The sequence below is a fragment of the Balaenoptera ricei genome, chromosome 4 (assembly GCF_028023285.1).
Source record: "Balaenoptera ricei isolate mBalRic1 chromosome 4, mBalRic1.hap2, whole genome shotgun sequence".
Taxonomy (NCBI): domain Eukaryota; kingdom Metazoa; phylum Chordata; class Mammalia; order Artiodactyla; family Balaenopteridae; genus Balaenoptera; species Balaenoptera ricei.
This window is the reverse complement of record NC_082642.1, coordinates 93,233,190-93,247,537: the sequence shown is the minus strand read 5'-3', so window position 1 is coordinate 93,247,537 and position 14,348 is coordinate 93,233,190. Positions and strand designations below refer to the sequence as shown.

Sequence of the window (14,348 nt, the reverse complement as noted above, 5' to 3'; positions counted from 1 at the left end):
TTATTAGTTCATAACTGGTATAGCACCTTGCCTTCTGGGGCTATGGTTTTCAAGGACAACCATATTCTCCCTAGAGAGTGCTCTGTGGCTTAGTTTAGGCTGGATGAATCATGGCTGGTGGGACTCACTGTAACATTCTTTCAGTTCTATGGTTGTAAAATGTTCAAGCTTTGAACATTTTGCTTCTAGAACTTTAAAGGGCAGAGAAAAACAGAAGCACCAGTCCTTTGGGGGTGACGATTTATTCATGCTGCTTATCTTAAATCAGAGCCAATAGATCACATGGCTTTGAATGTTTTCAGAACAGTTCTCATATTTGTACACCTAAGTACGTGGGCATTAGTAACACATGAGTAGTGTTTTGACAGAGGAGCTTCAAAGAAGTAAATAAATATTTTTTCCTCTAACATAACATTAAATTTTCTAAAAAAGTATTTAATGATCTGATCAAAAAATGCCAAACATCCCAAAGGTTATTTAATAGGAGACCCTAAAAACTAAAGTTTGCTGAGAAAGTACCAGGCCCAGTGATTGGAATATATTAAATGCTCAAACATTTGCTAAATGAATGAAAAGTGCTATAAAGCATATGCAGAGTAGATCAGTAGGATGCTCACCATAACAGGAAATTAGCATACTTGCAGATTTCAGGCCTATCAGTGAAATAAAACAATCAGCTGGTTGTGAGATAAAAGTAATTTGGGTTCTGATCGTTTAATCAACAATGAACTGGGCTAGTAAATTAACAAATTTAAGTGTTACAATTTTCTTTAAAGAAGAATACAATCTACACTGTATTAATTAAATAGCCTAGGGATGCACCCAGTCATTCCATGCCAGGGATATTTGCAAAGAGCTATAAAAATTCTGAAGCAACCTCAAAAGCCTTTAAAGAGTAAATGTATTTAGGTCTAAACTTGCAGCAAGTAGCAATTTCTAATTAGATGACTTAGAAACTGCTGGAAAAAATGATTAGTGATCTAGGTGTCGCACAATAGTCTCTTCTCCCTCCAAATGTAGCATGTTATTCAGACGATTTATTACAGCTTTGGTAACAATTCTTTGGAGATGGTGAAACACCATCAAAAAGCAATTTACTTTTTTCTCAGTTAATTTTTTCTTTAATTAATGCAAAGGACAAGATAATTTGAAACCTAATTTCTCTGAATTTGCTAGCAATCTGGCTTCAGTCAATTAATATCTGGCTTGGATTTGTATCTGAGATTTAGAATTTAAGACAAGAAATACCAAGTTTCCAGAATACGCTCCTAATATTGATAGAATACAACAAAGACAAAGATCCTGAAATTGAAATTAACTCACTCCTCATGTCAGGTATAATTTTAATAACTATTAATTTTAAATTTAATAGTTTTATATTTTATTAAAAAATTTTCAGAAGGTGACATCAGAGTAAGCCTCAAGTTACAATGCAGAGACTCACCACAGTGATACAGTATGAACAAAAAATTGGGTCCTAGCATTGGGAGCTAATTTATTTCTAAATACATACAGGTAAGCCTATGATGGCTTCATCAATCTGATGACTACTGTATATACACACAAGGGTCATCTACCATCTGGAATGGTAGATATCAGGGTAAAAAATAATGAACATTTAGATCAGGTCAGAAAAATGCTGATGGAATTATTCAAGTACTACTTAACAAAATGACTGTGTTCAGACTGAAGACCGAATGGTAAAACTTACACCAAAGATGATTTTAATTTTATAGTCACTATTTTAAAATGTCAATACGAACTAAGAAAATTCTGCTGCTGCTGAACTGTCATAAACCCTTTGAATTTCAAGATCTAGAAGGTGGTGCCGACGAAGAAACCACAAAATGTTGAGGCTGTGTTGACATGACCTTGCCAATACCAATGTTCAGTGTGGTAGTGAACACCCAACCAGGTTCAGGCTGGGGACCGGAGACAGTTACATGCTGGACATTTACCATCCTCTTCTTCCCATCTTCTTACACTTGTAACTCTTGCCCAGTTAACCCAGAAAATTGTCTTCTCCTCCTCACTTTAATCCATTTATGAACCAGAATATGACTCATAGTGCTTTTAAGTTCCTAAACCTAAAGTAAGAAAAGTAAATCTATATTTTAAGTGAAGTTAATACTTGAAAGACTGGTGCCTCAAAGACTGCAGCTCTTTAAAATGTTTCAAAGTACCTTCAAAATTTCTACCAAAATGTTTCCATTTCTTCAGCTTCCACTAAGTAAATTTTCCATAATTCAGAATAAACTGGTTATTTCATCTCTTTTCATCAAAAAATATTCAGCAGAAGAGTCTTGAAGAGGTATGTGGACACTCACATTCATAGTAGCACTATTCATAATAGCTAAAAGGTGGAAGCAACCCAAACATCCATTGACAGATGAAGGGATAAACAAAATGTTTATACATGCAGTGGAATATTATTCAGCCTTTAAATGGATGGAAATACTGTCACAGGCTACAACATGGATGAACCTTGAGAACATTTTGCTACGTGTAAAAAGTCAGTTGCAGAAAGACAAATATGGTATTATTCTACTTACATGAGATACTAAAATAGTCAAATTCAAACAGAAAGTAGAATGGCAATTACCTGGGGCTGAGGAGAGAGAGAAAAGGGGAGTTATTTTCCGGGTACAGAGTTTCAGATTTGCAAGACAAAAAGGATCTGGAGATCTGTTTCACATTAATATGAATACACTTACTACTGAACAGTACTCTTAAAAATGGTTAGATGATAAATTTTATGTTGTTTTCTTGTCACAATTTAAAAAATACTGAACAGTTCTGTTTTTCTAATATTATCGTTACCAAATATGAAGTACCTTAGCTACATGTAAATTACACAAGTGCTCTAGCATGAGAATTTTTCACTTTTTAAGATCACACAGGCTTGTGTTTTTCTTCAAATTTCCCTGCCTCCTCCTGCCCTTTTAAAAAATGAGAACAAGAACGACATGGAGAATATGGTACCTCTAACTGAAAAGGAATAAATCCAGTTATGCAGGAGCGTCAGCTGCATAGGAAAGTCAAGTCCATGTAACTCTGGAATGAGATATTTCCTTGGGCAGGACTGGAAGAACAGTTAGAAAGGATGCATCCTTCTCTTCACCAAGGCATAAACTTGGCTATAATTAAAACTATGAGATTAGGGGTAGGGGATTAAGAGATACAACTGCTATATATAAAATAGATAAGCAACAAGGATATATTGTACAGCACAGAGAATTATAGCCATTATTTTGTAATAACTTTTTAAAAAAATTTATTTTATTTATTTTTTACTTTTTGCCTGCATTGTGTCTTCATTGCTGCGCGCAGGCTTTCTCTAGTTGCGGTGAGCGGGAACTACTCTTCGCTGGGGTGCACGGGCTTCTCACTGTGGTGGCTTCTCTTGTTGCGGAGCACGGCTCTAGGGGCGTGGGCTTCAGTAGTTGTGGCATGTGGGCTCAGTAGTTCTGGCTCGCGGGCTCTAGAACGCAGGCTCAGTAGTTGTGGCGCACAGACTTAGCTGCTCCGCAGAATGTGGGATCTTCCTGGACCAGGGCTTGAACTCCTGTCCTCTGCATTGGCAGGTGGATTCTTAACCACTGCGCCACCAGGGAACCTCTATCTTGTAATAACTTTTAATGGAGTATAATCTGTTAAAATGCTGAATCATGTTGCACACCTGAAACTAATATAATATACATCAACTATATGTCAATTTAAAAAATTAATCAGAAAAAAATTTTAAACTATCAGAGCCCAATGGAAACAAATACAGTCTCAGTCTGAAAGACAGATTCAAAGTATTGATTTTTAATTTCACTGAAACGCTTCAACCAATGTATGATCCTAGAAGTAACATCTCACATTCAGAGTTCGAGTTGATTCTTAACAGTAAGTAGTTTCATGTTTGTTTGTTTAAGTTCATATTTTTAAGAGTAGTTTTGGGTTTAAAACAAAATTAGGAGGAAGTACAGAAAGTTCCATATACCCCCTCCCCTCATACATGCATGGCCTCCGCATTATCAACATTACTCACCAGGGCTTGGCATAAACTAACACCAAATAAATGTTTTCTGAATTCACAGCTCATTTTTAACAATGCATAAAACTTTACTAAGATTAACCATTTGTTTTCTCCACTTTTGTAAAATGAACTATTGAGCATGCTCACAGCAGTCTCAAAACAAAGGGATCAGTTCCACGATTTCATGCACACCTCCACGGGTTCCCTCTCCAGCTCCCGATCACTCTATTCACCACTAATTGACTCCTAATCACCCCTGTCCCAACAGCAACTTGACAAAGCTTCTTCACTCTCAAATCCCCAATACCTCTCTCCACTCCCTCACTCAGGGGGGTGCCTTACCCTGTTCTTCTGAGAAAAGTGAAACCCATGACTTCCTTCTTCTTCACTTCAATGTTCTGGTTCACCCTGCTCCTCTCTGGTCTCCAAGCATAATCTTCCTCCTTTCAGCTGTGTACCCTGCACATTCCACTCCAGTAGCACCAGTCTGTCTCCTCACTTTTTTCCCCACCCTCTGCCCCCTATGTGCCTTGGGCTTTTCTCCACTCACTTCCACTCCTGGCCTCTCCTCTCCAGAAACAACTTCTTCCATTCATTTCCATATTCAAACTACAGTTGTCCCTCAGTATCCAAGGGGGACCGGTTCCAGGACCCCCGAGGATACCAGAAATCTTGAGAGCTCAAGTCCTTTAGAGTGGGCCTGTGGGACCTGAGGCTGCGTGCAGACTGAGGACTGTACGCCAAACCTTCAAATTACTCGCAGAAGCACAGACCAATCCAATCTGTATTCATTCTTTCTCCTCTCACCCCCAAAGCATGTAATGCGTGTAATATTTACAGCCCATCTAACTGCCTCCTGCCGTGCGAATATGTATTATACTGCAAGTCTTTTAATCTGTGTTCTTTTCCCACAGAGTATATTTATAGGCTATTTTAGAGCAAGAACTGTCTTCAACCTCACTGTACAAAAGAGTCTCCTGTTCAGAGTGTACATTCAAATATTTTTGGATAATGGAGTGGTAATAAGTTTGCTCAAAAATTACCTTTTCTATGACCCCTACAATATTCGTTACTATACTAAACAGAGTGAAACTTTCACATGCATTTATTTAATGTATGTATTTTTCTTACCCTTTATTCACATAAACCTTATCTGATTTAAAGCAAAGTCTTCTCTTCCAGTAGGATTTTGCCCATTTAACTTACTTTGAAATGGTAATAAGCAGTCACCCCAAAGTGGTTTTTCTGGGGAGGATGACAGTTTAAAATAGGGTTGAAAGTTCCACAGATAGGATTCGGAGAATCCTTTAATACAAAAATTTGAAGTCACCTGCAAAAATGTGTACGCATGCTATACTGTTCAGGGGAGCAAATCCATACTTTCATCAGTCCTCCTTAGGACTTCAAGATTAAGAATCACCAGTTTCCTCAAAAAGTTAAATATGGAATTACCACATAGCCCAACAATTCCACTCTTAGATATATGCCCAAGAGAAGCTGAATACATATGTTCCTACAGAAACTTGTAAACAAATGTCCATAGCAGCATTATTCATAGCAGCCCCAGAGTGGAAACCCAATGCCCACTGATGAATGGATACACAAAATATGGCATATCCATACTACAGAATATTATTCAGACACAGAAAGTAGTGAAGTACTGGTACATGCTACAACATAGATGAACCTTGAAAACATTATGCTGTGTGAAAGAAGCCAGACACAAAAAGCCACATATTATATGATTCCATTTATATGAACTGCCCAGAACAGGCAAATTCATAGAGACAGAGTAGATTAGTGATTGCCAGGGGATGGAGAGAGGGTGAATGGGGAGTGACTGCTAATGGGAACCAGGTTTCTTTTTGGTGTGATGAAAATGTTCTGGAATTATAGTAGTGATGGCTGCACAACTTTGTGAACATACTAAAAAACATTTTAAAAGGGTGAATTTATGGTATTTGAATAAAAACCTCCTCTTCCCCGGCTACATGCTTAACATCTTCCTTTGCATTATCCTCCCAAACCTAAATGCTATGCATTCACATTAAAACTCAACAGTGCTCCCAGCCACCTTCTTCTTCTTCAGGTTCCTAATTTACATGTAGTTTTTCAGGCTGAAAAATTTCAGAGATATCTCCAATTTCTTTTCTCTCAGTTTCAACATCAGTCAGTCACCAATGCCAGCACTTTTTATTAACAATAAAGATGGTTACCATTATTGAATATGTAATTCCTGCCAGACATTTATGCTAGATGATCTACAAGTATCTTTAATTTTCACAATAGTTATGCACTTTAGAGAGGAGGGTGCTGTGGCTAAGGGGGTTTAAGTACCTTGTCCTTCAGTCTTTCTCCCTCCAAGCTATCCTCCACCCTTCAGCCGCAGTGATCTTCCTAAAACCAAATCTTATTGTGTTCCACCCCATTACTCCCCCACCTAAAGCTCCTCAAAGGCTTCACACTGTCAGACTCCTTAACTTGGTATAAGGTGCCCTTCAAGATCCCTGTCTCTTACATTCCTTATACCAACTTCTTTCAGTTCCTGGACTATGCCATGCTCTTTCTCCTCCTGCCTCTGGACTTGGCACGGGGTTCTCTTATTCATTCACTCAACAAATATGTATTAAGTACCCCCTAGGAGCCTGACATTGTATTTGCTGCTTGGGCAAACGTTGTGAATAACACAGATATCTGTTCTGCCCTCAAGGTACTTAAGGTCTAAGGGAAGAAACAATAATAAACAAGTAATTACAGATTGTGATAAGTGAAATGAAGGAAGCAGGATGCCGTATTATAAAACATCTAGGGTTAAGGGTCAGGGGAAAACTACGATGACTGTTTTAGATAGGTTAATCTGATAAGGTCTCAGGTGGTAACATACCTTAAAATCTGAAGACTAAGAAGCCAGTTATATGAAAAGCAGGTAAGAGCAGAGGGGGTGATGAGTGACAAGAGATGCTCCTGGAGACATCAGCAGAACCCAGACCAAGGATTTTTGTAGGCTGTGGTTAGGAGTTTGGATTTTAACCTAAGTTCTTAGTGCAATGGATTTCACTGAAGAATTTTGAGTAAGAGAGTGTCACTTTTTGCCACTGAATGGAGAAGAGATTGGAGGGGCACAAGAAAGGAAATGGGGACACAAGGCCTGAAGATACAATAGTGGTTTAGGTGAGAAATGTGGATGATTTGGACAAAGGTGTGATAGAGGAGGAAAAAAGTAGATTAGATGCAGAGTTGACCTGACATGCAAAGTCATCAGCTGGAAGTGAGGAAGAGATGAAGAGAGGATATAAAGAGTTTGGGGAATTGTCATTGGGGAAAGAAAGTAAGGTTACTATAGAAACAGAGGATCAGAAGGATCTCAGGCCCATACTGAGTGAATACTCAAGAGGTTGACCATTTTCATTTTATAATGTCATCAATTTGCCCAGGACTTTTTCAGTGTGCGCTACTAATAGTATTCACGTTACCAGGCATTAGTCATTCTTTTTCCTTTCTAGGTCCCTCTACTCAACCCGGAAAAGGCAGTGTTATATACAATCAAAAGTCTCTGGATCCCATGGCAGTACCCAGAACAGTGCCAGGCACGGAGCAATCATTCAATAAATGCTAACAGGGATCTCAGGCTCACCGGCCTTCAAACTTCATCCGTTCTCTAAAGCAGGATTCCACTGAAATCATACTCCTGTTCACAAAAGTCCCAGATATCTCCACTTATCTCAAGGGTGGTTCAATCCACTGTAACAGTCACAACACCCTCACGTGTGAAACAGCACTGGCAGGAAGGAGAGATACTGGACCTATACGATGATCAAAAATCTGGGTGCTACAATTTGAAAAAAGCCACGTTCACTAGAAAGCAAATAGTTTTCCTCATAGCTTACTGCAGGGCCGAAGAGACAAACGGCCACACGAGAGATGCCAAGAGTCAGTTGGCACAGGGTTGTACTCACGGTCTGAGTTCTGCCTAGCACCTACCTTCTTCCTCTCCAGATTCAGAGTCCTCCTTAGTGATCGCCCCGGAGTCTGCTGCCATGGAGATCACTACACGGGCTCCACCCGAACCCAAAAGTGAAGTGGAGCGGGAGCCGGATCAGAGAGAGGCCAAAACCCGGGGTCTAAAGCCGCAGCACAGGAAAGAGTCGCAGCGGTTGCTACCAGACTCTTCCGGAAGCGGCACGAGCGTGAAAGTCACGTGACGGGAACTGGGCGGGGCCACGCGGTTTATTTTGATTCTTGAGTGGTGGAAATGTAAGCACGTGATCGCGGTTGTGGTGGTTTTTATTTTCCCCAGACAGTAATCGTCTTCCGGTGTAGACTTTTCCTGGCTTCTTTTTCGGTTTTCCTCCAGTCATTCCTTTTCGCCTTGGCGCTTTCTTCCTCCCAACAGTATTGGAGTTTTAGGGAATGGTTTGCTTTTTTGTGGGGCTCGGAGCAGTGGGAAGTGGCTCTGCGTTTGCTTACTCTGCAGTCGCTCTTAGCCTTGGATACCAGGAGAGCTCACGCTTCTCTTCCCCTTCTCTTCCCGACTCTCTTGCCCTTCTGGCAGCAAAATGACTCCACCTGGTTTTCGTGGCTACCGGGCAATGTGAACCTCAGGCACATGCTCTTTAATTGAGTTGCCTGTGACTCATTTCCCGACCAAAACAAGCCAAATCGCTTGACTTAGGTTTTCAAGGACACTAACCGACAGCTGTCAGGCTTTTGGATTTGTGTATCAAAATAACCGGTTGCTTGGTCAAGAGATCGACAACCTCCACTCTTCCCGTTTACTCTTCGTGTAGTCAAAATCATAATAACTGGAGATGAATCTAGGTCATTTGGGGGCAAAAATCCTCCAGCTTTAATCAAAATATCTTTATTGCTTTTCTATTAATAACAGGCAAAAGAGTAGAAAGAGATCTATATCGTATATATACATGAATGAAATTGACTCGTTTTTAATTTCCTCATTGGGTATGTAAAGCACACAAAAAATGGCTGATTAAACAAGGCTGTACTTACTGTACATAAAAAACAAATGATTTTCATGCGGCAATCCTCTGGGTTCCCTACTACGCCTAAATCTTATCCTATCTCCCTCTCTAATTTATGAAGTTATAAACCCAACAGAAATGAGAATAAACCCAATATATAAGCAAGCAATATATGGCTTAAGTGATTGGAGATCTCCGAGTTATTAGGCACAGGACGTAAACTTGGACACTTCCCCCAGCAATCCCGGGTTCCTAGCCCAGCCTCCTGTACTACAGCCCCTCCGGGAGTTTCCTTTTCCTCGGGCTCAGCGGCGCTCCTCCCTGCCTTCCCAATTCCTCCCGGTCCCCGCTCTGGGACACCGGCTCCACTCCCTCTCTCGCCGAGGTTTCCTCTCCACCACCCGGCGAGAGGCTAGCCCGGCTCCCGCACCCCAGCCCCCTCCTCGCCAGTCGCACCTGCCCCGCCTCCCGGACCGGGGCCGGCTCGCGCGGCGCAGGCGCAGCAACGCGGCCGCGAGGCCGAGGGCGACCAAAGCAACCTCGGCGTCCACCTTCTCTGACAGTATCCGCGCTGGGCAGCGGCCCCGCGGGCCGCGCGTCGTAATGGGCTCGAGCTGGAGCAGCGAGGAGGAGCGGCAACCGCTGCTGGGACCCGGGCTCGGGCCTGCGCCGGGGGCTGCTTGGAGAAGCAGGGGGGAGGCGGCGGCGGCGGCGGCGGCGGTACTGCCCGCGGCAGCCCCGAGTCCCGGGAGGGTGTACGGGCGCCGCTGGCTGGTGCTGCTGCTCTTTTCGTTGCTGGGGTTCGTGCAGGGCCTGGTCTGGAACACCTGGGGCCCCATCCAGAACTCGGCGCGCCAGGCCTACGGCTTCTCTAGCTGGGACATCGCGCTCCTCGTGCTCTGGGGGCCCATCGGCTTCATGCCCTGCTTCGCGTTCATGTGGCTCCTGGACAAGAGAGGTGAGGGGGTCCCGGGAGCGCCGGCCGGCGATGTCACTCCTGGGAAGCCGCCTCCCTCGGCTTCGTTTTAGGGGTTGTGTGAGGTGACCGAATGTTGCTGGCATCCCATTCCTGACTAGGAACACCCTGTCCCCAAAGCGACAAATGAGGGAAGGCTTCTTTGTAGATACTATGTTTTCATCAAGGCCAATTATGCAACAGCAGGGATTAAGCGATCTCTAAATGTTCAAGTTTTTGCATATTTGGACATCAGAGCATCCCCGTGCACGTGCTATGTGTGTTTTTTACACCTGACAAAAATGACTGATGCTTTGACTTCAAAGGGATTTGGGGATTTTGAGGGTGAAAGGTCAGAAAATAGACATGATGCTCAGATACAAGGAAGTAATGAGCTGGCTTTGCATAATAGATGACTCAAGCCCAGGAAGAGCTGTTGCGGAACTCGGATCTGACGCTTTGGTTTCTGGAAAATGGTTCTGGAAAATGGTGCACAGCAGCTTTAAAGTGTGTGTATGTGACTAGGTGCAAGGGTCAGTTGAGATTTTTAACTCTCAGATGAAGCTTGCCGATGAATGAAGACTCTCTTTTCATAGAGAATACTCTGGACAGACATCTCACTTTACCACTTGCCAGTATGATTCTGTGAGGAGAAAAAAAGGTCATAGGATTGAATGATTAGGCATTGAATTACACCACACAAGTATGGGTAAATGATTCATGATCAATGTGATGTAGCTGCTAAAAAGTGCAGGACAGTTTTAGGCACAGAAGTGTAGTATCTAAAACAAGAGAAATAGTTTGAAATGCTCTATTCTACTGTTCAATTCTGAGCGTTAATTTTTAGAAGGCCATGGGCAAACTGGAGAGCTTTAAAAGTGTGACAAGAATATAAAGGATGTAAAAATCATAATGTGTCAGATGAAGGGAATTGGGTGTGTCAAGCTTCAAAAAGAAACTTGAGGCAGAATATAAATATGTGAAGACCAAGTAAATGAGGAGTTAGACTTAATGTTCATAGTTCTAGAAGGAAGAACTAAACTGAGTGAAGTTACAAAGGGCTGTAACTCAAAGGGATACAGGGAAGAACCTTCTAACAATGAAAGTGTCCAGCCCTGGAAGGTGTGGAACTTCCAGGTAGAGCAAGTACTTAGGCAGAGATATGTGCTAGAGGCTGAGGAAGGGTTTCTTGTACTGAATGGAGGCTTTCTTTGTTTAGATTTGTTTGTTTTTAAACTAAATTTAGACTTTATTTGAATTTCACCAGTTTTTCCACTAGTGTCTTTTTTTTTTTTTCCTGTTCCAAGATTCAGTCGAGGGTCCCAAATTGCATTTAGTTGTTATTTCTTGTTAATCTCCTTCAATCTGTGACAGTTCCTCTGTCATTCCTTACAAGATTGGATAACTTAAGGGGAAATGCTATTTTATTATTTCTTTTTATTAACTTTTTATCAGGAGCGTTTTTCAATATTATTCCCTAAATTTAGCCAGCCTTGTTTTTATGGTAGAAAAATGTTAATTTTGTCCTTTTTATTATAATTATATCTACTATCCATGGCCAGATAAATTAGGGACTACCTATTCTCTTTATAAAATAAGTTACTTTAGGAGTTCTTTCAGAGTTTCTATGACTACATGGTGAATTCTATTTTATGTTTTCTGTTGGTTAGAGCAAGAAAAAATAAATTTAAAATTCTCTCACTTAGGAAGTGGTTTCCTTTTCAGTAGGAGAAAGCCAGTTTCCTTCCATATGTTGGCTGTCCTGCTGCACATGTCCTATTTGTATACATAGAAGTAAGTTCCTGGTATCCCTGGGTACTAAAGTATCTTTCTCCCTAGAGGATAGGTCTGGTCTTCCTGCTGCCATGGGTCCCACCCAACTTAGTAGAAGACCAGTTATCTTTCTGAAATCGGTTTTGTACACTCTCAGTCCTTTTCATTTTCCATCAAGGAGATAAAAGGGTACTACCTAGTGAGATAATAGGAGACCAAAAGTGAGTGTGCCCTAGAAGCTTAGTGAAGAAAATTTCAACAAGGAGATGGCACCTAAATTTGTGCTAAGCTCTAGGGAGATAGCCCTCATGGAGCCTACATTGTAGTGAGGAGATCCAGGCAAAAACAACAATACAATTAAATATTTAGTGTGTCAGATGGTGATAAATGTTTTAGAGAAAAATTAAGCAAGGCAAGGGAGAAAGGGGATGTGATTGGGTGATACTCTCTCTAGACTGTCAGGGAAGGACTTACTGATAATGTGTGTTTGAGCAGAGACCTGAGGGAAAAAGGAAACCTACCTTGTCAATTCTGGACAGGACTGTTTTGGACAAAGACAAAGGTCTTAAACCTGTTTGGCATATCCGAGAAAGAGCAATGAGGCTTCTGTGGCTGAGTTGAGCCATAAGGGAAACCACAGTAGAAGGTGAGGCCAGAGAGGTGGTGAGAGGCTGAAATCATGCAGGGCCTCCTAGGTCACTGTAAGGACACTGGCCATGAAGGAGTGAGGAGGGCTCACTCCACTGGAAGGTTTGAGCAGAAGAGTAAAATGATGACTCTGCTATTGTCTTGAGAACAAGAGCCAGAGCAGGGAGACCGGTTGGGAGGCTGTTGGAACAGCTTAGATGGGGCTGATGCTGACTTCCAACTGGGGTGATAGTAGTGAAGGATTTGAGTATTGTTGATGGATAGGCAGAGGTGGAGTGTGAGGAAAGGGGAAGATTTAAGATGTTTCTCAACTTTTTTAGCATTAGTAATTGGGAGAACCAAGCTGCAGTTTACTGAGATGTAGAAGATTATGGAAGGGGCGTTTGGGGGTAGATGGCATGCAGATCAGGAATTTGAAATGCCTATTAGATATAGGACAAACTAAACTGTCAGTTTATTCCCTGAGCAATAAATTTGGGATTTGTCAACCTATAATGGTATTTAGAGTCTTGGAGCTGAGTGAAATCACCTGTGGAGAGGGATGTTGCTTCAGAAGAAGACTGAGCCCAGGGGCATTCCAACATTCAGATTCAGAGCTTGGGAAGATAAGGAAGAACCAGCTAGTGAGGACTGAGAGTAGAGCCTTGGGTTTAGCAACATGGAAATCTTTGGTATCCTTTAAAAGAATAGTCTCACTGGAGTGGTGGGGGTGAGTTCAAGAGTGTAGACATTATGTCAAACACACTGTAAAGGGCAGCAGAGAAATGAGGGAGTAGCCAGGGGGAATGTGGCTACTGAGAAAGTGTTTTTAAAGATAAGAGAGGAAAAAAAAAAAAAGAGAGAAAAGAGAGAAAAAAAAAAGATAAGAGATACTAAAACGTATCTCTGGAATGCAGTATCCTAATGGATCCAGTAGAAAGGGAGAAATTGACAATGCTGGAGGGAAGGGGAAGAACTGCTGTAGCCATGTCCTTGACTAAGCAAAATGGGGTGCAGTCCTCCAGAGTACAAGTAGACAGGTTGGCCTTAGATAGAAGTGTCGACAGCTAATTCTTCAGTAGTAACAGAAGAAAAGGTAGAGTGTATAGATAACGGATGCACATGGTGGGTGATAGGAGCTTGTGGGAGTTATCTTTGTTTACAGTTCTCAGAAAATAGAAAGCAAAATTACCACCTGACAGCAAGGATAGGAGAAAAATTCTTGGAAGATTGAGGAGACACGATAAGTTGTACTATTTCCTAGGAAAGGAGAGAACACACGGACTAGAAAATTGTAGTGGGATTGTCGGGCAGCTCAGAGGGCCTGCTTTAAGTGACTGGACATTAATTTCAAGTGAGACCAATCAGCATGGCCGTTTGTTTTCCTCCAGCTTGTTCTGTTGGGCAAGCACAGGCATGGGCAGAGTTGGCAGAGAGAGAGATCACCAGAGTTGCGGTTTGCCAGGTGTGTAGGCCTAAGAAAGTGCAGGCCAGGAGTAGAGGATTATGTAGAGAGTGATATAACAATGGACCACGGAATCTAAACTGGGTAAAGAAGAAAAGGAAACACCTGAGGTAGATGAGAAAAAGTAGTAGGCTCCAAAATTGTCATTCCCAATGGATGAAGAATTTAGAGTACTAGAAGGAATGAGTGGGAAGGAGAGGAGGTCATGGTTGAAGAATGGGACGCTTGAAATTGGGATTATGTCGTGGACGCAATTACGGTAAAGATAAGGTCAAAGACAAAGAGAGTGGACAACCGAGATAGGGTAGAGGGCATGATTGTGGAATAAGAAGTCGGGGGACTGAGAGGGCAGGATATTGAAAGGATCGTATCTGGTATTGAAATCACCAGATTCATGAAAGAAGTAGTGTCCTCAGGAGTAATAACGAGCTGAAACAGTTTCAAGCCATGAGGGCGAATGACGTGGAGGCAGGTATGTGGTGGTCTGCAGACAACTGCAGCAGGGAGTGGTGAGTATGACAGTCA

The 14,348-nt window shown here is 42.0% G+C and overlaps 2 protein-coding genes across 7 annotated transcripts in view; one reads left to right on the top strand and one right to left on the bottom strand.

The window, feature by feature from the left end:
* HSPBAP1 (HSPB1 associated protein 1) overlaps positions 1–10,057 on the bottom strand; it is a 56,754-nt gene extending 46,697 nt beyond the window's left edge. For 2 of the 6 annotated variants that reach the window (XM_059920979.1, XM_059920984.1), the window contains exon 1: positions 8,006–10,055. In XM_059920979.1, coding sequence (XP_059776962.1) covers positions 8,006–8,063 — 58 coding nt within the window. In that variant the 5' untranslated portion in view covers positions 8,064–10,055. Of the gene's footprint in view, positions 1–2,552; positions 2,609–2,982; positions 3,686–8,005 lie in introns of all 6 variants that reach the window. The other 4 variants (XM_059920982.1, XM_059920981.1, XM_059920983.1 and 1 more) reach the window with 4 other exon arrangements.
* Positions 9,477–14,348, top strand: part of SLC49A4 (solute carrier family 49 member 4) — a 94,537-nt gene continuing 89,665 nt past the window's right edge. The window contains exon 1 of the mRNA XM_059920985.1: positions 9,477–9,961. Within this exon, the coding sequence (XP_059776968.1) occupies positions 9,607–9,961 (355 nt within the window). The 5' untranslated portion in view covers positions 9,477–9,606. The remainder of the gene's footprint in view (positions 9,962–14,348) is intronic.